This window comes from Nilaparvata lugens, chromosome 3 (assembly GCF_014356525.2).
Source record: "Nilaparvata lugens isolate BPH chromosome 3, ASM1435652v1, whole genome shotgun sequence".
NCBI classification, from domain to species: domain Eukaryota; kingdom Metazoa; phylum Arthropoda; class Insecta; order Hemiptera; family Delphacidae; genus Nilaparvata; species Nilaparvata lugens.
The window spans coordinates 3,547,926-3,571,724 of record NC_052506.1 but is presented as its reverse complement, the minus strand read 5'-3'; the positions used below and the strand labels follow the sequence as shown (position 1 = coordinate 3,571,724).

At 33.3% G+C, this 23,799-nt stretch overlaps 1 protein-coding gene across 1 annotated transcript in view; it reads right to left on the bottom strand.

The window, feature by feature from the left end:
• Window positions 1-254: 254 nt before the first annotated feature.
• LOC111060292 (nuclear fragile X mental retardation-interacting protein 1) overlaps window positions 255-23,799 on the bottom strand; it is a 35,888-nt gene continuing 12,343 nt past the window's right edge. The window contains exons 2-7 of the mRNA XM_039422615.1: window positions 11,946-12,163; window positions 8,275-8,387; window positions 7,499-7,642; window positions 3,863-4,083; window positions 1,376-2,004; window positions 255-342 (exon numbers count right to left, since the gene is read on the bottom strand). Coding sequence (XP_039278549.1) covers window positions 3,956-4,083; window positions 7,499-7,642; window positions 8,275-8,387; window positions 11,946-12,163 — 603 coding nt within the window. The 3' untranslated portion in view covers window positions 255-342; window positions 1,376-2,004; window positions 3,863-3,955. The remainder of the gene's footprint in view (window positions 343-1,375; window positions 2,005-3,862; window positions 4,084-7,498; window positions 7,643-8,274; window positions 8,388-11,945; window positions 12,164-23,799) is intronic.

Below are 23,799 nucleotides of genomic sequence, written 5' to 3'. Positions count from 1 at the left end.
TGATAATATTTTACACCTTATCTCCCACTCTTTTATAATAAAAATCAGAGTTTTTTTTAGTGTTGGTGCCTGCCTGGTACTGAATTACATAGCGAAATTGAAAACAATTCAGTTCAAATCTAATCTTAGTTGATGGAGATATATTCCTCATATTTTGTACTATCTTTCTCGAAAAAGTTATTCTCACTCCAAATTGAATTACACACAATATTGGACACCTGATTTTCGTTGATGGATAGTTCGTCAATTTTTTATGTGTTTTTCGAAAAATTTATTCTCAACCACATACCGCACGCACTGCAGAATAACATTCCTTTCGTGTCGAATGTCTGGTTCCAGAAGCTGAAAAATGAAAATTTAATATTACTAGTAGTTCTGTGAACAGTACACCTCGCGCTCAGTAAGTTACATTGACCTGTTGTTATGTTTTCTCAGAAATTAATAAAGAATTAATCAAATTAAAATGTCTAGAAAAAATCCTAAATAAACATAGAGCTTCCTGTCCTATCGTACCGTGACGTGTCGTCCCGGAATGTGAGTGTGAGCGCTGTAATCAGGTCTGGCTGCAACTGTCTACAACGTTGATGGAAAGATACATTTTAAAGATGTTCGATGTTTTTGAACGGGTAGTATTATTGACCGAGCGAAGTGAGGTCTAAGATTCAAGTCGACGATTTGGCATTTCTCTTAATGTTTAAATGGTTATATGTTGCGCATTTACGGCGAAACACGGTAATAGGTTTTCATGAAATTAAGCAGTTATCTTTACCATTTGTAAAATTGTTTTTAATTTTCAAGTTATGGAAAATGGATAACATTTTTAATTGAGACAGCTCACTTTTCTTAATATAACAATGGTTCTTGGAAACTTTCATGCTAGTGTGACCGCGCACTAATTTCAAATGTGGCTAGAAATGTGACAAATAAAAATGTCCGATAAAGCTTCATTCAACATCAAATTTGTTGAAAAATACAAAATGTATTTATTGTATTCACTAAAAATTTAGTATGGCAGTCAAGATACGAGATGCTATTGAAAAAGCTTAGGAGCCGCCCAAGTCATACCATAGTGAAACAATAGCATACGTAGATATCCCATGGTATAGGGCGTTTATGACGCCCATGAATTTCATGTGATTCTTTCCCGTGAAGCTGTGTGACACTGGTAGTCTCTCATATTGTGCCGTTCATACACTCTCACCCCAACAAAACAGTAAAATTCGACAATAATCAACAGTAATCGGCTTGAAATAACAGTAAAAGTTGCGACATAAATGCCCTATACTATGGGATATCTACTTACGCTATTGTTTCTCTATGGTCATACTCAGCAGAAAATAAATATATTGTAATAGAGATGAATTTATAAACATACCTTCTCAAGAAGAGTCGCCCTTCGTCTTGATATAGCTGTTGTTCTAGTCACAGGTTTCATATCAGGTTTTCTGGGATTTTTGACTTGTTTTGAATTTTCTTCCGGTTTATCATCAGAATATTCCAACTTTCCATTACTCATTACCTCTCTATGTTCACTGTTACCATTAGTCAACACCGCCCCATTAAGCACAGCTGTTACTTCAACTTTCTCGGTAACTTTTTCTGCAAAACTAGGATCAGGTGTCTTCCGAATTTTCACTTCCTCAGGCGGTTCATCATCATCATCGTCATCGTCATCATTCGTTTCAATTGTGAAATTGAATTTCACAATTTCACAATTTTCTGACTGGTCAGCAACTAGTTCTTCGGTTTCAGTAACTGATTTCACACGTTCAGTATCTGTTCCAATAGATTTAGTAACTGATTCGACAGATTTAGTAACAGGTTCGGTAACAGATACCACATGATTAGGAACTGATTCGACAGATTTAGTAACTGTTTCCTTTGGTTTGGTAACTGATCCGGCAGATTTAGTAACTGGTAACACACGTTCAGTAACAGCCATCACAGGTTCAACTGTTTCCTTAGGCTTGATAACTGGTTCAATAGGTTTGGTAACTGAAACATCTGAAATGAAACAAAAACATCTTGATGTAATACGTTTCTTATTGAGAGAAATGAAATGTACTAGTAGTTCTGTGAACAGTAGACCTCGCGCTCAGTAAGTTACATTGACCTATGGTTAAGTTTTCTCAAAAATTAATAAATAATTAATCAATTTAAAATGTCTAGAAAAATTCAAAATAAACATAGAGCTTTCTGTCCTATCGTACCGTGACGTGTCGTCCCGGAATGAGAGTGTGAACGCTGTTATCAGGTCTGGCTGCAAATGTCTACAACGTTAATGGAAAGATTCATTTTAAAGATGTTCGATGTTTTTGAACGGGTAGTATTATAGTCCACTAGACAGTTGATTTATGATGAATAATTCTATAGTCTGATTTTTACTCTAATATTGGCGTATGAAGGAGGCTCGTTTTTCCTTTTATATTATCCTTGAAATGCAAAATTTCAAAAAACCTTGTATATACGTCGACGCGCAATTTAAAAAGGAACATACCTGTCAAATTTCATGAAAATCTATTACCGCGTTTCGCCGTAAATGCGCAACATATAAACATTAAGAGAAATGCAAAACCGTCGACTTGAATCTTAGACCTCACTTCGCTCGGTCAATTATTTAATATCTTTCAATACTAAAACTATTGTAGGATAAAAACATTTTCGAAAACAATTCATAAATTATAATAATTAAGGGTGTATCATTTCATTTACAAACATTGTCATAATATTTTTGGGACAAATAAAGATTTGATTTGATATTTTAGAAGTAAGTTTCATATACTTTAAGTTTTAATAGAAAACAGAGACAAGTATAGAAAGTACAATTAACTGTTGATTCTTGTTCAAAATAATTAATTTTATTTTATTCGTCAAGAAATACATTTTTCAATAATTAAATTATAAGTGTTCATGATTGAGATTAAATTTTTGGGAAATTAATATTAATACATTGTTAATAAACAATCTGGCAACGTTGCGGAGCTAGAAAAGGATAGCGCTACCTGCTTTGTCAAATGATAGACAAGGATAGCAATAACAATGTTAATCAAATACTGCCATTATAACGTGGACTATCCTATACTATTAAACGAGCAATTTTTGTTTATATTATGTTTGGATGTTTATATGTTTGTATTTCACCGGATCTCGAAAACGGCTCTAACTATTCTCACAAAATTCAGAAAATAGTAGGTTTATAATATAAAAATTCGATTGCACTAGGTCTCATCCCTGGGAAAACTCGCTGAAGGATATTAAAAGGATAATTATTATTCATCCTTGGAAAAACAGCTGATAATAATTATTTCGTCGTCTGTTGATAATGGAAGTGAGTGAGCGAGTTCATTTTTGCATTCCTCTGGGAATTAATCTCAATTTACTGTGATTAGATAGAACATTCCTGTATGAACTATGAATGTCATTATAATTTCTTCTTTCGTAATAAACTTTTTATGCTTTTGTACTCCAAAACGAAGCTCGGTCCTCGATGTTCACTATAAAGCTTGACAAGAGTAGCACCAGGGAGATGATCCCTGGTTTCCGCTGTTTCAAACGGCATCCAGGGGCCATCTCGTTATGCGGAGTCGACAGCAACGCGCATAATGAGATGATCCTTGGATTTCGCTGTTTCAAACGCCAGCCAGGGTCCATCTCGTTATGCGGAGTCGAAGCAACGCACATAACGAGATGATCCTTGGATTTCGCTGTTTCAAGCGGCAGCCAGGGTCCATCTCGTTATGCGGAGTCGACAGCAACGCGCATAACGAGATGATCCTTGGATTTCGCTGTTTCAAACGGCAGTCAGGGGCCATCTCGTTATGCACAACCCTACACTGTACTGACAGATTGAAGTGAATCTCACCTGCTTCCGCCTCAGATTCAGACCCAGAATCGTAGCCGCTGATCGACAAGAGTGCATTGGGCAGAGCAGCTATGTTGGCAGTATTGCTCTGGTCTAGAGAGGTATCTCCTTCCCATTCCTCATCACTGAAATCGTTGTTCTCCATTTCTGTTTGGACATTTGAAGGATCCTCCTCTCCATCTCATCTTTATTCATCTCGTCTTCTGCTGGAGGGTAGAGTGCTGGAAAGCAATAGAAGAGAATAAAATATTATGAATAGATAAGAATAAATTAGATTATAATCTTATTAAAAAAGAAAGGAATTGACTTGTAAATGAATTTTTGTCATATTCATTCAATCTCAGCTGTTTTCCATGCATGAAATCAAGCCGGTAAACAGCTGTCTCAGAACAAATAAACATATGATTCTCATTACAGCATACTATACTGTAATGAAACCACATGTTTTCTTTCAATTTACCTAACGATAGAAGTCGGATTTGGAATGTTGACAAGATGGCCGCCCTAAAAGCTGAACTTGGAATGCTGACGAGATGGCCAACTTGATTTGTTTTGTTATTCTAGATTATGGGTATTTATATTGAATAATTAAAAATTGTTCTAATCAATGATTGCTGAGTAAATTTTGTTTGAAAAAATAATTTATTGGAAGATTTGCTGTCGTTTCATCATTATTTTGAAATTTTTCTAACACTATCATGAAGCTTGCTCAACCGGCAAATTCAAATTCAAGTAATCAACCGGCAAATTCAAAAGCTGTTTTCTAACAATAAACTGAAATAATGTCCTATTAACTATAATAATAATTGGTGGATTCACGGAGGGTCGGCAGCCTTGATTGTGGGTTGATTTGGTTTGTGCTTTCCTCCCCTTCCCCCTCTCCCAAAGAGGCAAGATAACCTCTCTCCCTCACCCCTCCTTCATCCTTCCCGTTTATCTTTCCACCCATCACTTCAAGAATTGTGCTCAAGAAGTCAACATCGTTTTCGTTCCGTTTTCTCCTGTTTCCGTGGCATTCGAGCTGAACGCAATTACCTCGTTTCGTTTCGTGTACAATATCATATAGGCCTACGCATAAAGACAGGATATCGTCAGCAGTAACTTCTACACACGAGATACAGTCCACTTCCTCGCCAGTTCCAAGGTTAGTGCAAATTAAAGACTTACTTTTGGGGCTGTCAACGTTTTCGTGAATTAAATCTTAACTGAACCCCAATCCATAGGTTTGGGGACAGGACGGGATTACCAATAATATTGAAAATCCATCAAGAAACTGGATATTTTCTTGTTTTGGCTTAGACTATTATTAAAATAACTAACAAATAGATGTATCCAAGCAATAAGAATTTGTAGGTTTGAAGAATTTCAAAGCTTTCCCGTACATTTTTAAGTCAATTGATATTAAAATTTATTTGCCAAATAAATTCACGGACATTTCTACAATCACAAAATAATAACAGTAATAAAGTTAACAAAAGTACAAAATTTTAGATGTATACAGTGGGCCTACAATATAATTAACAAGATTATGTGAAAATATTAAGTAAAGTACCTAATAATGAAATTTTGGCTCTACTGGCAAAAGTAACAATTGAGCGCCAGTAGTGAGTTCAATTAAATAGTAATTATATAATATTATGTACATGTACAAGTACAAGAAAATAAGAGTACAAGTTGAAAGAGTTAAGTTGCTATTGAACAAAATTAACAGAAATAGAATAAAAAAGAGTATTTTTAATAATAAATAATGATCATCATGTCTCATAGTTCACAAAACGCCCAGTGGAGCGCTGTCAGCATTCCAAGTTCGGAGCAAAGGTCGGCCATCTTTGTAAACATTTCAAATTCCACTTCTATCGTTAAGACGACTCGTTTTCTTTACAGTCTAGTATGTTTCCTAGTTCCAAAATAGGAACAGCAAAACTGCTACAAAAAAAACCATCTTCAGCGCTCCAGGGGAAGTTTTGTCAACTTCCACAGAATTCCTCATTCGAAATTTGTAAACTAGGTTATGTTTATTGACCGAGCGAAGTGAGGTGGTCTAAGATTCAAGTCGACGGTTTGGCATTTCTCTAAATGTTTAAATGTTGCGCACTTACGGCGAAACGCGGTAATAGATTTTTATGAAATTTGACAGGTATGTTCCTTTTTAATTGTCCGTCGACGTATATAATAATAATAATTTAATAATAATAATTCGTTTATTTCACTGCATTTTTACAATAATTTATATACTATACGTTTTTGGAAATTTGCATTTCAAGGATAATATAAAGGGAAAAAAGAGTCTCCTTCATACGTCAATATTAGAGTGAAAATCAGACTATAGAATATTCATCATAAATCAGCTGACAAGTGATTACACAGATGTGTGGAGAAGCCAGTCTATTGCTGTATTTCCATAAGGTCTATAGTTCCAATCAGGTACTTGTGGATGAGAATACTGCGTGAGGTCTACTGTTCACAGAACTACTAGTAGAATGCATGTAGTAACTTCAGCACAAGCAGGTAATGTTATCTATTTCTTAATTATTCCTCTTTAGATTATTATTATTATTATTAATTTTATTATTATTATTATTATTATTATTATATAATTCCCATTGTTTTATTATTTCATTGCTACATATTGCTACACAATACAATTTTATTGAATTATTATCAATATATCAATTAATTTTTTTCTACTCAAGATTGACAACTATTTTCTTTTAATATGATTTGAATTGTAAATTATTTATTTTGGGATCAATGATTGATTATATCAATGTACTATTCCAATGTTTTTTTTTTTTAAATATAATGTAAAACTTGACTCCTCCAGTCAAACCTTCTTTAGAAGGTTTTGGAGAATTTATATTTCTTCTGGTTATAATATTTGAAATTTTCCACTGAAAAGGAATTGTCATTCTTGCTTTTTTTATTATTTTTCATTTGTTTTTGTTTGTAAGATTTCTTTTTATAAGTGTATTTTTCATTTTTGTTTGTTATATTTTCTATAATAAACTCCCTTCTTCTGGGGGTACCAGGACGAAGGAAAAAGTAAAGGAAAGGATATCCTCAATTAGCTCTAAGCTAGAGGAGCAACAAAACACTGTATGTATATGATACTATGTAACTTTCAATGAAATAAATAAAATGACATTATTTAAAAAAAATATTATAATTATTATTATTATTATTATAGGAAATATACGAATGACGCATCATCACGTCTGATCTACTGGACTGATCAACTTGAAATGTTGCATTTAGATTCTTAATTTACCAAGGATGGTTATATGTCTATTTCAAATTCTTCAATATTTCAGTAGGTCAAGTTTTCAATCAGACCCCTGCGAAGCAAGGGCTACCTGCTAGTCTATTATCTATAATATAATAAGGAAAGAATTGGCTTATACATGTACGCTATAGGAAATATACGAATGACGCCTTATCACTTCTGATCTACTGGACTGATTAACTTGAAATTTTTCATATAGATTCTTCATTCACCGAGGATGGTTATACTAGCCTATTCTAAATTCTTCAAGATTTCAGTGGGTCAAGTTTTCAGTTTGTCAAGGTTTTAATTAGACCCTTGCGGAGCACGGGTTACTGCTAGTCCTACATACAATCAATTAAACACTCACTCACCAGTTCCCGCAAAATGAGGCAAATCTCCTCTCCAAGAGAACTCTCGTTCGGACTCATCTTTCAAAACCGTCATCATAAGTTTTTGTTTCGGCTTATTCGGTTCCACTTTCCGAATCTTGGCTGGCTGATCATCGGCTTGATTCCCTGAAAAAAATGATAAAATTATTGATATTTTTCAAGAATTGATTGCAAATAATCTATAATATATCAAAGGAAAGAATTATTGGCTTATACACATACTGGAAAGGAAATTCACGAATGCCGCATCATCACGCCCGAACTACTGAATATTTATCACATAATATTAAAATATTATAATATTTAAATATTATAATATTAAATATACTGAACTGACCAACAGGAAAATTTTCATATAGATTCTCAAATTGCCAATAGAGGAATCGTCAACACAGATTTCAAGAGTGTATTCGTGCAGGAGGAAGCCATCTTAAAGAAGTAATTGTCAAAAAGTGATAGATGTTATTAATAATAATTCTCAAATGGCAAGTCTTGAACTTTACATTAGTTTGAATAAAATCATCTTTGTCCTTCCCATTAATGTTTTATGGCGTTTTTAAAAGTTCCCGTTATTCTGTGTCACTCTGTATATATTGTAGATAGTTCAATGACGAGAAAAAAGCATAAATTGCTGCGGCTTAAGGGAAGCCCACCTTTTTCTCGTGGCTGAAAATCTATACATAAAATGAATAACATTTCTAAACCCAAATGATGAAATCAGTAAACCTGTGTTTATTTCAATTATTTTATAATCTTACCTCCTTTTCTCTTGCCAAATCTGCCATTCTCCTTATGTAGTCTCTCTCCTCTCTTCTCCATTTCTTCCAATCGCTCTTTATTCTCCTGTACATTCTTTTTGGTGGGGAATCTCCTGTTGAAGAAAGACAAAAAATTCAATAACAATGTTGACGAGCATTAAAACAAATGCTTTTCCTAAACTCAAATGCTCATTCATCCAACAAAACTGTGATATAAAGTGATTGTACACGATTCAATTAATTGAATAAATGAACATTTGAAATAAATACAACTAAACTTATAAACTAGACTTAACCTATTTCGCACTATATGTTATCTAAATTTGGGAGAGGAATAGCATAAGGTTACCTTATTCTTCCTCTCCCTATCATTTTGATAATGTGCTTATTGTATAAATGAATAAAAAATAAATAATTGTTAGATAACTATAAAACTCTTTTTAGATTCAACCATGATATATATCACCATTATTCCTACAAAAGAATAAATACAAAAGATATATATGATATATACCTGATATAAAGATAGCCATCACAAAATAGGAAATAGGCATATAAGAAGATGAGAGTGTAGACGATTATAAGAAGGCTATTTATATTATAAGAATATGCTAAAGATTATTGTAAAGATGACATTTTTCACGCTATTATTTCAAAATTGTAAACTCAACTAACCTAAAACTCTATTCATAAAAATAGAAAACAGAGTAGACGACGCAAACAGAAGCGGTGCCCCCTACTATACATATTTAGCGCTTCCGTGAGCTATAAAAACAAAGTAAGGCTACAAAAGCGAATCAGCTGATGAAAAATCTTTAAAATACGTGAGCATTTGCTCCAGAATTCAGGAGCATAAGGTAAGAGTATAAGATAGAGCTTATTCATATAAAAATGAGCAAATGCTTTTGCTTCTACCTTTTGCTCATGAGCAAAACCTTATAAATGATAAATAAATGATAAATGATTTATTGCCTTTAAGCCATCAAATACAGCAATTGGTTCGTCAAAGTTTACAGGGTACTAAAATTGGTTTTTAATAAATATAGAGTTCAGTCTATCAAAATACAGAAATATCACAGTAAGATTCAGGTACTTTTGTAATACACATTGATAGTCCTTTCAGGAACACTGAAAAACTCATTCATTTCATACATAGGAGTTTGTATAAGAAAATTATAAGTGCCCCGGAGAAACTCCTTGGTTGGTAGAGACCTAGCTGCTGCCGGAAGCCAGTTGAAAAGTCTGGCATTTAGGTTGCTAGGGCTATTCCTCACTCTGCTCAGCCTTGTGAATGGAATGTCGACCTGGTACCTGCCCCTGGTGTCAAAGTTGTGGATGTCACTACGCAGTCGCATACTCTCCACAGAAATCTTGAATTTTTCAGTGATACAAAGATGTAGAGGCATATCACTGTCATGATGGATTCGGCACAGAAGAGAGGACGACAGTGGTCAATAATTCCTGAGCCAGTAATATTCGTATGGCCTTCTTTTGAAGCAGGAGAATTCTATTAACTCCACTAGCTGCACCCCAATGTTCAAGGCCATACAACATGATTCCTTGGAAGAATGAAAAATAGGCTGTCTTGACATAGTCCTTTGGCACACTGAGCATGAGCTGCCTTAATAAGAAAATCACCCGTGATAGTTTCTTGCAGATGACTTCAATGTGGGGGTTCCAGGTTAATTTTGGATCAAGGTGAAAACCAAGAAGTTGTACACTTCTCTCCTGATCAACAATATTCCTCAAACTGAAAATTATTCTTTGGGTTTTCTCCTCATTTAGCTTGAGTAAGTTTGACTTGAACCACACCGATGCAGCATCAAAGGACCCACTCATCCTCTCCGTCAGATCTGTTGAAGAGCTGCTCACATCAAAAATGGTGTTATCATCTGTATAGGCTGCCAACCTATTACCTAGTGCACAAGGTAGATCATTTGTCATTATTATGAAGAGCAGGGGGCCGAGTATGGACCCTTGTGGGACCCCATGTGGAATAGCCTTCATTGCAGAAACCCTACCATTCACCTGGACCACCTGGCGACGACCTGCTAGGTAAGATTTCAGGAGTCCTAATGAGACATCAGTGACCCCATAAAACTCCAACTTGGACAGCAGAATCTGGTGGTCCACTGTGTCAAAAGCACGGCTCAAATCACACAATGTCAAGCCTGTGAAACCCCTGCTCTCAAAGCCCTCAAGCACGACCTTCAAAAGACTTTCCACTGCCTGGGTTGTTGTTCTTCCAGCCCTAAACCCGTACTGAGCATCCACCAACAGTCCAGCACTCTCAAAATACAAGCATAACTGTTTCTTGATTATGCTCTCAAAGATTTTGAGAACACAGGTAAGATTGCAATAGGCCTGAAGTTACCCGGTAGATCAGTTGAACCCTTCTTGTAAATGGGTACAGTTTAAGCAATCTTTAGTAGAGCAGAAAAACACCCTCCACAATGCATGAGTTCAAGCAGAAAGTTAGAGGTATATGGATTGGAAGATGACCTCTTTTTATGAGATTCACCGACAAATCGAAGAAGTCCTTACTTTCAGAATTTTTCAGCTTACTCACAACATCCAACACTTCTTCACAAGATACTGGGCAGAGCACAAATTTTGTTTCTGGCCTGGGCATAGCATTTAGGAACTGCATGGCCGAAATATCAGGGGTGTTAATAGAAGCACGAACTGTAGCAACTGAATCCACAAAGAAGGAATTGAAGATATCAGGCTCTATACGTGTGGTCCTCGGCTGAGAACTCATTTCTCTCTTGATCACCTTCCATGCTGCAGAGCACTTATTTTGCGAGGAGTTTATCTGCTGGGCATTCATTTCTTTTTTGGCTCTCAAGAGTTTCTCCTTGAAGTCCTTTCTCAGTGACATATATAACTGTTTAGAATCAGCTGTCCTTAGATTCTTGTGGTGCTCATAAGCAAGAATGACCCAATTCTTGAGGACAGTTAATTCTTGACTCATCCAATGCGGCCTTATTATGCTCAATGCTTTTGCTCATGAGCATTTGCTCTGGTTTTATTCATAAAAAATATGGGCCATTTTTTCTAGTAAATTTTATCACCGTTCTCCCGCAATTTTGGATTGAAAATTTAAAATGGCCGCCATTTTGAATTTTCGAATTGGACAAAGTTGAATATTTTTTCTACAGTTCATCTCTCTCTTATTTGAATATACCTACCGATTTTTATAGCGAACGGTTGGAAAACTTTGAAGATGAAAATTATTTTGTAAAAAAAAATACAAAATGGCGAATATCTTGTAAACGAAGCGTTTTAGGGGGGAAATATTCTACATTTTCTCTTTGTTTTGACCCATAGAACCTACTCCCGAAGTTTGGCACAAACTTATAAATAAAACTAATAAACAAACAAATAACAAACTTATAAATGGAATGCCATCTTATTTATCTCTTTTCTGTATAGGGCTACTTTTATAGAAATAGAAAGAAAAATAAAAATCTTAGTACCGGTACCCTTTTTGAAATATTTAATCACTACATATTTCGGACATTGAAGTCACTTGGAACATCAATGTCCGAAACATATTGTGATTATTTCAAAAAGGGTACCTACTAAAATTTTTATTTTTCTTTCTATTAATAAATGGAAGTTTAATTTTGGGACACTCTGTTTAAAGAACAGTTCTCTTCAATGCTTACCTCTTCCTCTCCTCAATCCACTTTTGCACATCGGCGGGCTCCAGGGCGAGCCGTTTGAACAGACCAGTCTTGTGCTGCAGGTTGTAGTGATTGTCAATGACCTTCTGATCAGCTGTCAGCTGACAGCCGTCAACGCCACACGTCACGTGACCGGCGCAGTGCGTCGCTAACTCCTCCTCCGTCTTAAATCCACGCTCGCAGGTCACACAATAATTATCCTGTTGCGCAAGCAGAACTTCAATTAGAACAATAATTGCAATCACAAAAAAACGGAGGTTCAGGTGCTCTTACATACATTCAGTTTGTCATACTTCTAAAATTAATTATCTGGACATTTCCACATGCGGATCTTTATATTTTTATGTTTTTAGAATAGCCTAGTATCTTTTCAATGATTGTATAGTGAATGTATGATACTATATGCATGTTTAATGCTTATTTTAATGTTTTTAGAATAGCCTAATATCTTTTCAATTATTGTGTAGTGTATGTATGATACTATATGCATGTTTAACCCTTTTTTTAATGTTTTTAGAATAGCCTAATATATTTTCAATGATTGTATAGTGTATGTATCTATATATATAAAAGCGAAATGGCACTCACTCACTGACTGACTGACTCTCTCACTCACTCACTCGCAGAACTAAAAATCTACCGGACCAAAAACTTTCAAATTTGGGAGGTATGTTCAGTGTGCCCTTTAGAGGCGCACTAAGAAATCTTTTGGCAATATTTTTACTCTAAGGGTTGTTTTTAAGGGTTTAAAGTTCGTCTTTTAGCATGTATATTCTTCTTCTCTCAATCTCTTAATTACAATTGAAATTTCCATATCATTATGTTACTATAGAACTATAATCTGGATAGAGTACCTCTTCGAAACAGTTGTTAACTGACAACTAAATAATTAATTCTGTCAGTTTGGCATTAAGTTGAGTTGACTTTGTTAGGTTGGCACCAAGTTGAAGATTATCGCGGAAAAATTGATTGGGCACTGCTACTTCAATCCTGGGAATATTATATTACTAGCCGTCAGGCTCGCTTCGCTCGCCATATCTGTTTAGCCAGACGTTCAGTCTGGACCCCCGACTGGATTGTCCTAACATAAGATAAAAATGTTCAAATGAAAATTGCAGGCGAGCGAAGCGAGCCTGCTGATCTCATTCTTGGACGATCCAGTCGGGGGTCCAGGGGGCGGAGCTCCCTGGCTAGACGGATATGGCGAGCGAAGCGAGCCTGACGGCTAGTGATACTATATGCATGTTTAACCCTTTTTTTAAATGTTTTTAGAATAGCCTAATATCTTTTCAATTATTGTATAATGTGTCTATGACATTTATTGAATATTGTGACAAAGGTAATGCGTCTTATGACCTCAGGAGCGGTTACATGAAGCATATTTTATTGACCGAACGTAGTGAGGTCTATGTTTCAACTCGATTTGCTTTTGTCTGTCTGTATGTAACGCGATTACGGCCAAACGCATTGATAGAATTCGATGAGTTTTGGCAGGAATATTCCTTTTTCAACTGCGCGTCGATGTATACAAAAGGATTTTTGAAATTTTGCATTTTAAGGATAATATGAAAAGAAATAATATTATGAATATAAAATGATAAAATAATAATAATAATAATAATAATAATATGAAAAAATATTCTACATTTTCTCTTTGTTTTGACCCATAGTACTTTTGTATTAAAGTAGAGTATTGCACTATATGGCTCAGAGACGTGGACTATCGGTAAGGCGGAAGAAAAGGCAATTAATGCATTTGAAGTATGGTGTTGGAGGCGAATGCTGAAAATAAATGGACGAGAGAATAACAAATGAAGAAGTATTTCAAAGGGCTGAAGAGACACAAAAAACTCTATTGAAATCTCTTAGGGACAGACGGCATTCTGGATAGGACATATTATAAGACACAGCGAATTCACGCTAACAATACTGGAAGGTGCAATCAGTGGACAACGGGCTCGTGAAGACCCCGGCTACAATATTGAAGCGGATAACCCGGGATCTTGGGGTCCAGAGCTATACCCAACTAAAACAGCTGGCTCTGGACAGACAAACATGGAAAGCTGCCAACCAATCGGACGATTGAAGCAGAAGAAGAAGATGAAAAGAAAAGGAATTCTTCCATACTCTGATATCACTATATTATATATATATATCATCTTTTTTAAAGATAGCTGACAAGTGGATTATTCGTAGCATGCATTACACAAATGTCTGGCCGTGGCTATTTCTATAAGTTAAAGGGTTTAAATATTTTTTATGACGCGTGCCCATCAGTATCAATATTCTCACATTTGAAAAACAAATTTAATAGGTGATTGAGAATAGAATAAAAAGTGATTAAATGAACTAAATAATGCTGAAGAAATTATAATATTTTTGATTGAAAAAAAAATTTAAATAGTTGAGAAATATTTTTATCAGATGGAAAGATTATCACAAAACTGGATAAATCATCATATGGGATACAAATTCAAACGTGAACTGAGTTTATTAACATGAGTGAGTTTTTGATCTTGGAGAAAACAAATAACAGTTTTGACATAGCCTACTATAGATAGATAGACAGCCTATTATCTAAAGTAAGCCATGGTTTTGAAGAGTAAATTATGATTAAACTGTGAATTGTGATTGAACTAGAACAGGTGACAACAGATACTTGTGGATGAGAAAACTGCGTGAGGTGTACTGTTCATAGAACTACTAGTACTATTACCATAGTCTGTACTGGAAGCCGAGAGCCCGAGTCTGTACTGGAATCTAAACCAAAAACTTTGAACATAAAAAATAGATACATATCACATTGTAGGACAGAATTAACATATTGGATGAATAATAATTTTCAATTATAAACATTTTGAAAATAATGTCAGCTTCAACTTATATGTTATAGGTATATCTATATTCAGAACAAATATTATATATTTTTGAACAAAAGGGGAAACGTACCTAAAGGCTACTACTACACAGTTAGGCTCAACTCACACTTAGGCGACTCAGGTCGAGAAGAGACTCGACTCTAGTCGAGGGCATTGTGTTTTCAAATGGAGACACTCAGACCAGTCGATTCTAGTCTCCGCGACGTCACCACTTGAAAACACATGCTCTCGACTAGAGTCACTACCTCCGTAAACAGAGGTAGTGCTAGAGTTGAGTCTCTTCTCGACCTGAGTTGCGTGAGTGTGAGTTCAGCCTAAGACATTTTGTAAAATAAAAACCATTTTCGTAGAACCAAAACTTTGTTGTTTTGTGTGTTTCTATGAAGTATTTGAGATAGAGGTATTATACTATTCAAGATTGAACATAGACCTTGTCAAAATCTGTTTCGAAACTATTTTTCGGTAACCAAAGTTGCATGTGCCTCAGTAGTTGTTGATAATAAATTCCCCAAAAAACAATTTATTTTTCATTAATAAAAACTGATAGATTATATTATATGAAGTTTGATAAATCAATTCAAGTTCCAACTGAATGTATGTAAGCAGTATTTTTAAAACTAGCATGCAAATTATACAATAGCAATGAAAACTAAATCAATCACGTCAATATCACAACTACATATTTCAAAACAAAATCATTTAATGCATTTTTACAAAATAATTGAGTTTTAAAGTTATAACTTGGTTCACAAATAAACTGAAGACTATAACTTTTAATTTATATTGAGTGATCAAAACATCTCAAGTATTATCATTTGGATTGATAGATTTTTTATAATGATAATAATAATTAAAACAGTATTACCTTGACCAATGTTCAAGTATTCATTTTTATTTATTTATAATTTTTACAAAGTAGCACTGATTGGAAGAGAAAAACTAAGGATACTCCTTGTACCATCTTTCTCCCAAATTAAGATAACATTTTAAAAGTCCCAAATAGGGTTATGGTTTCACTTTTCTAAAATTTATTCCATTTTCACTAAAAATAACGAAAACAAAGAATTTTAAATTTTGACAGTTATTTTTTATTGTTGAATTTTAGTTAAACGAGTACACAGCTTATAATGAATGTACCTAGAATACAGGGTGTACCAGAATGTATTCTATAGTGAGGTTCAAGATATAATGGCAGTGGAGAAAGTTAGACCAGTCGATTCTAGTCTCCGCGACGTCACCACTTGAAAACACATGCTCTCGACTAGAGTCACTACTCCGTAAACAGAGGTAGTGCTAGAGTTGAGTCTCTTCTCGACCTGAGTTGCATGAGTGTGAGTTCAGCCTAAGACATTTTGTAAAATAAAAACCATTTTCGTAGAACCAAAACTTTGCTGTGTTGTGTGTTTCTATGAAGTATCTGAGATAGAGATATTATACTATTCAACAATGAACATAAACCTTGTTAAAATCTGTTTCGAAACTATTTTTCTATAACCAAAGTTGCATGTGCCTCAGTAGTTGTTGATAATAAATTCCCCAAAAAACAGTTTATTTTTCATTAATAAAAACTGATAATTATATTATATGAAGTTTGATAAATCAATTCAAGTTCCAACTGAATGTATGTAAGCAGTATTTTTAAAACTAGCATGCAAATTATACAATAGCAATGAAAACTAAATCAATCATATCAATATCACAACTACATATTTCAAAACAACATTTTTACAAAATAATTGAATTTTAAAGTTATAATGTTTAATTTATGTTTTTGACAGTGTAGAAATATGATTAATTAATGCAGAAAATCGGCATCGCTATTCTTCTATCTTTATCCACTGTCATAACGTGGACCTCACTATAGATTATTACATAGAGAAGCAATAGCGTAAGTAGATATCCCATGGTATAGGGCGTTTATGTCGCAACTTTTACTGTTATCTCAAGCTGATTACTGTCGATTTTTACTGTTTTGACCGGGTAAGAGTGTATGAACGGCACAATATGAGAGACTACCAGCGTCATAAAGCTTCACAGGAAAGAACTACGTGGACTATCAGCTTGAGATAACAGTAAAAGTTGCGACATAAACGCCCTATACCATGGGATATCTACTTTTGCTATTGTTTCTCTATGGTGCAGCTAAACGAGGTCATTGAAAATGTATTAATGAATATTATAATCAAGTAAATTTGAAGATAATTTGTTAACTTTAAGCCCTGTTTCACAATAAATTGACGTAACTCATTTTGAAACAACTATACATTGATACCTCCTTTCAAAGAGAAAGGTAATTTGTGAAAATTTCATCACAATATTATAATTAACACCAAACCTTAACAGAACTGCAAATAATAAGACACAGCATGCTGAAATCTTACACTGGATACTAACTACATAAATGAAATTCAGTTTCAAGTACAGAGAAATAAAATGGAGAATGCTTTTACATGTTTGAAGTTTACAAGTACAGAGAAATAAAATGTAGAATGCTTTTACATGTTTGAAGTTTTTTGCTACTTAGTCAAGAGGTAAATACTTCAAGATATTCACTTGTAGTCAAATTATAATTTAAGTCTTTTCTTTTAATTCTTTGAATTAAATTCTTCAAAAATTATATGTAGAGGAGTGTTCAATAAATTCGATAAAGATATGAATATAAATTAATTTCAATTTAATTTTGTTTCATAAAAATAGAATGTGTGATTTCTTGATCAGCAAATAATAGTAAGTGAATGAGCTTGGTAGACAATACCCTGTCCACAGAGAATCTTAGGAGAGAAATATTTCCATAGAATTGAACAGGTAAGAGTGAATACTTACTGGTTTGTTGGAGAGTAACAGAGATAGAGATTTGAGATTGATGGCGGGCTGCGGAAAAATCTCCTTATTTCAAATGTCTCATGAAAGCCGTTATTTGAAATGCCAAATTTCATTGTCAGGCTTGACTGAGAGCATTTGATGCATTAATGCAGTGACTGCCCAACAAATAACGCTCAATTTTCAATAATTTCAGTGTACAAAAAGCGCAAACTTTCACTTAAATTGTGAACAATAATTATTATATCACATGTGAAATTACAATTTAATCAACATTAATCAGACAAATTGATGGAACAGAGTGTACATAGCAGTTATTGTCAATGAATTAAATTAAACATGATCGCTGTTTGCACAAGCATCAATTCATTTTCAATTTTTATAGACGACAATATTCTGAAATCAATTATTCTAACAAATAACAATACATTTTTCCACTTCGCAAAAATAAAGTTAAAATGATAGATACAATATAATTCTCAACTATGAATGATTGGGAGAGGAACAACAGGCTCAAAGCCCAAAACTGTTCCTTTCCCAAATTTAGATAGAAATTGTCCCAAATATGTAAGCTTCAAGGTTTCAACATTTAAATTCAGGTTTTTAATAAGCTTAAAAAATATAAATTCAGGTTTCCAGTGCTATATCTGTTTTTCTTTGCACATTGTTATTCTTATCCATTTTTAATTTAAATTACTTGAGTTTGATAACTGTGTAACAACCGAAACTTGTTTCTAGATTTTTCAAGATATAGGGGTTTTGACAACTTCAAATGGTTTTATGCCATATAATGATAATACAAGGTATTGATAATAGATTTAGGGCCATGTGCACTACCCACGTTTAACGCTAAACCAGGTTTACACTGGTAGATATGTTGGCATTTATCATTAATGTGTTCCATTTGGGGTTTAAACGAACAGCTGATATTTCTCCGTTAAAACCGAGCCTTATTCATTTTTAAATCCATATATAGTTGAGTCAAATATAAGGTTAGATACAAACAAATTACAAGAATTTAAACTACTACTCCTTTCTGTAGATAGTTACGTTTCCATAAAAGTGAAAATTTTTAGTTTGGATTTTCAGATTGAAGGGAAGACTAAAATTATTGACTTTTCAGTAACTAATTTGAAGATTATTAAAACTGATACAGTAATATATGGTGGGAAATATCTTCCATTTTGAAAATTATTTCAATCAGACTAATAATATAGAAACCAATCTTTTCAGCTGAAAATCAAATTATTAAATATTAAGAGAAAAATTGACTCCTGAATCAAATCAGAAAACGTCTGTCTTTCAAGGGATTTCAACAACGTTTTGTAATGATTACAAAATGTAATTTTGTTTCAATTACAAAATGTAATTTTGTAACGTTTTGTAATAATTAACAACAAAGTTGTTAATGAACTTGAATAAGTTTCAATCAAAATTCAAGTCAAACATGATTTTTGGAGATTTTTCATAGTTTCTTAGTTTTCAGTTTATGCAGATCGATATTTTCTCATAATAAAATATATTTGTGTCAGAATATTAATCCCAATATTTGTGATCTTAAACTGGAGTACAATATTATATTTGAATAGCTAGTGAAACAGTTCATTTGACTTTGCATTCGTTTGAATCAATGTTGGATATTCATATTCATCAATGTCAATAAATCGTTTTGCCATATTGTTTCAACTTCAAGTCTAGCGTTACAGATAAATTTATTTGAACCAAATGCTCCGTAGAAAACTTCATATTACGGCTGTGCAAAGGCTAAAAATAAACTTTCTACTCGTGATATTTTTCAAAGTTTTTCGATTTGTATATCATCAAGCTATCAAAATGAAAAAGTTTTCTCAGGAAAACACTTTTTTCCGAACATTTCTTTTTGAGATATGAGCGCCTGAAGTTTGAATTTTTGGGACAGAACATTTCAGATTCGGCAAGATATAAACTCATGAGATTTAGAGGATGGATTCTTCATGGTATTGTTGATCTAGTAAAACAAAAATTTTCTGAAAATATCAATTTTTAAGATAGTTATCCAATTTACTAAAAATCTGGTGTGGTGCACTCACACAACTTTCCTTGCCGTTATGAAAATTTATCAACTGACGCTAGTGTTCCCGCGCATCTCAAGTCTACTTTTCTAAGATCTGAGCCAGCTGGTGACAGGACAATAACGCTAGATATACACGAGATCTGCTATCTCTTCATAGTGAATGATTTAATAGAATCAACAGTTGCCAACAGTTTGCAATAAATGACTAATCTTATTTTCTCAAATTTCGAGCTTATTTTCAATTTTAGGTGAAAATGTTACTGGACATTAATTGAAGATATTCCCATGCTCAATCTTTTCCACTCGAAATTTTTTGTTTAAATTGTATCTGAAGCCTGATAATATTGGGAATCTAAAACCATACTTTGCATAGATGGTGCAGTGCTCCTGAAATTTTTACAGATATGAGACTTGTGGCAGTTGATAGAGCTTATCAATGACTTTTCTAGGTATGAATTTGATCAAAATCGTTGGAGCCGTTTTCGAGAAAATCGCGAAAAACCCTGTTTTTGACAACATTTTCGCCATCTTGAATTGCATTTGATCGAAAATGTTCGTGTCGGATCCTTATAGTGTAAGGACCTTAAGTTCCAAATTTTAAGTCATTCCGTTAATTGGGAGATGAGATATCATGTACACAGACGCACATTCACTCATACACACACATACAGACCAAAACCACTTTTTTGGACTCAGGGGACCTTGAAACGTATGGAAATTTGGGTACCTTAATTTTTTTCGGAAAGCAATACTTTCCTTACCTATGGTAATAGGGCAAGGAAAGTAATGAAACGTTTAGAAAAAATGAAATTAGGGTACCTTAAATTTTTTTGGAAAGCAATACTTTCCTTACCTATGGTAATAGGGCAAGGAAAGTAAAAATGACCAAAAATAACTTTTAGTTGAGTTATTTTTGGTAAATTGAATAACTTTTTCAAAAATTGATATTTCAGAAAATGTTTGTTTTACTAGATTATCAATACCATGAAGAATCTATCCTCTGAATCTCATGGATTTATCTTTTACCGAATTTGAAATGTTCTGTCCCAAAAATTTAAACTTTAGGCGCTCATATCTTAAATAGTAATGATCAGAAAAGAATTTTTTTTCCTGAGAAAACGTTTCCATTTTGATAGCTTGATGATATACACATCGAAAAACTTTGAAAAATATCACGAGTAGAAAGTTTATTTTTAGCCTTTGCCCAGCCTTAGATGAAAGAGGACTATTGATATGTCCAATATGATAAATTCAGTTTCTTTTTGAGTGATTAATCAAAAAATTGAACTAATAATTAGTCAAAAGTAGAAATAACAAGTATTCGTTTTAGATTGAAATTGAATACTTTGAATTTACTAAATTAACATTGAAGTTATGATTTATTTGTGCAGATTTTTTTGTTCAAGAAGTATTCAACAAGTATTCATTTTAGATTGAAATTGAATACTTTGAATTTACTAAGTTAACATTGAAGTTACGATTTATTTGTGCAGATTTTTTATTGTTCAACAAGTATACATTTTAGATTGAAATTGAATACTCTGAATTTACTAAATTAACATTGAAGTTATGATTTATTTGTGCAGATTTTTTTGTTCAAGAAGTATTCAACAAGTATTCATTTTAGATTGAAATTGAATAATTTGAATTTACTAAATTAACATTGAAGTTACGATTTTTTTGTGCAGAATTATTTTTTGTTCAAGAACTGTGGAGATTGGTATTTCAGCTGGTTTTCAGTTGTATCATTCTAAAAAACTCAATATTATTGACTTAGGTATTGTACGATAGTGTTCTGTATAACTTTATAATCGAACACAAAAATTTGTGCGCAGAAGAGAATTTGAAAGGATCAAGAAGAATAAATACATCAACCACTCACTTTTCGTGCTATATTTTATAGCAAATGTAAAAACTATAGTACAAATACTGTTAAATAATCTTAGAGTTCTGTCAAAGAACAAGATCGAATACAACTACAAACATCTGTCTAGATAAATAGTAAATATATTACTGATATATTTTTTTAATCATGAACAAGACTTTGTGAACATGATTGTCAGTGGTGGTATCTGAATGAAATAATAATCAATCACTGATCGATAGAAACTGATCAAAATGTTAATCGATAAAAAAGGGTTGCCAGATATTCCAGAGGTTTACTAAATTTTAACTTAATTAGGAACAAGGAGTATACATAGAAATTGCTGTACATGATTTTTGTGTCTCTATTAATTGTTATCGTAATAAGTATCTTGTATTAAGTATGGAAAGTATTTCAAATACATTTCTAACTTCCAATCAAGGTTATAAAGTATGAATTGGAGTTTTCTCATTCTTGAAAAATTATTCAAGATAAAAAACAGCGTATCACAATGATATTGGATATCAGATAGGATGTTTTCCAGAGATATGAGTGAGATTGGTCATATTATAGAACACATTCCACTCTAGAAAGTGGAGGCAAAATCCAACCACACAATTGTGGTTGAAATGATATTTTCACCAAATATAGTACAAGGCCTTGTATTTTAGCATATTTTTACCATTGACTACTGTATTCGAAATTGAAAAAATACAACTATTATTTGTCAAATTTGATTTGGAAAGTATAATAGAACTTAGAAATATCAGTTGGTACAATGGTAGCGTTCAAGATTATACAAAACTATGTAAAATGTATTTTAGAATTAAATAAGCTCTCAAACTCATTGAAATTTCCTCGAAAACAAATTAATGTTATGAACAATATTTTCTCATTGAATTGAATAAAACAAATATCGACTACTGTTCTCTTCAACAGTATAAAACTAAGGTTTTAGCTAAAACAACTCTAGCCTTTCATGACTGTTAGTTGTGCATTAGTAAATTAACAAAAACAATTATTCTTTCAGTAAAACAAAGTGACAGAACAATATTCCTCATAAGACTTTCCAAGTATACAAATATTAAAATGATTATTATACTAAATTCAATTTGATGAAGATCAACTGAGTTGAACAAATTTAATAATTCTGAAACAATTAATTACACTTAAAATAATTAATAAGTCCTGATACATTTTCACTGAAACAATGTAGAGTGAGATTTGGATTTGTCATTATAAATTCTCAAATATTTGCACTTTTGAGTTTAATAAATTCAGAAATTTTCAAACTTTTACTCAGTTAAATTTTGTAATTTTTCTGAGTCAAGATATTTGACACAATGTCTGGGTTAATCTGGCAACCTTGCGTTGAAACATTAATAAAAATTCGACTAATTCCACAATAACTATAAAACGTGTACATTGACATTTAATAACACACATTACATTGATATCATTAAGTGAAATGCAAGAGAGTAGCAACTAGCCACCCCTGCAGCACCCCTTATTATTAATCGAAATATCCCTGTGACTCAACAGTGCTGCAGGGGCACTCCCCCTAATCTACAAGTTTCAAAATTTAACAACATCCATTCAATTAACTATTACAGTAGGAAGTTTAGGTCAGTTATTGGATAACACCGATAATGATTATAGTTACAAAAGCCTAATGATTTGGGAAAACATCAATATTAGGATGCTAGGGGGACTCATGTGTGAGAGTAACTGCCTTTAGGCAGGTATTTCTACTTTGACTATCGGTTCAACATTACTGATATCAGTACCATCAGTAGTGACGTCACCGTCTTTTCCCTCTTCTTTCACGGCAGCTTCCGTCCCATTGTCTGTCTTCTCGCTGCAAAACAAAATGAAATTTCAATTTAACAGATCGACAATTGAGTCTAGTCTATATAATAAGAGAGAGTAGAGTTGTGTTTGTTTGTTCGCATCAAAACATGTCAACTTGTGGATTGCATACCGGAAAAACGGGAATGATTTAGATCTCCAAATACATTCTAAAAATATCAATCTCGTTTTAAAAATGACAGCAATAACGGTCGGGTTCACACATAACGACTTTTTCGTGACAATTTCCTCCGATTGGCTCAAGGCGGATTCACACAAACCAATCAGTCAGTGACCGGTACAGTAAAAATATAATTCCTATTAGTTCTATTGGGACTGTTTACACTCAGCCCCTCGTGAAAACAGCCAATG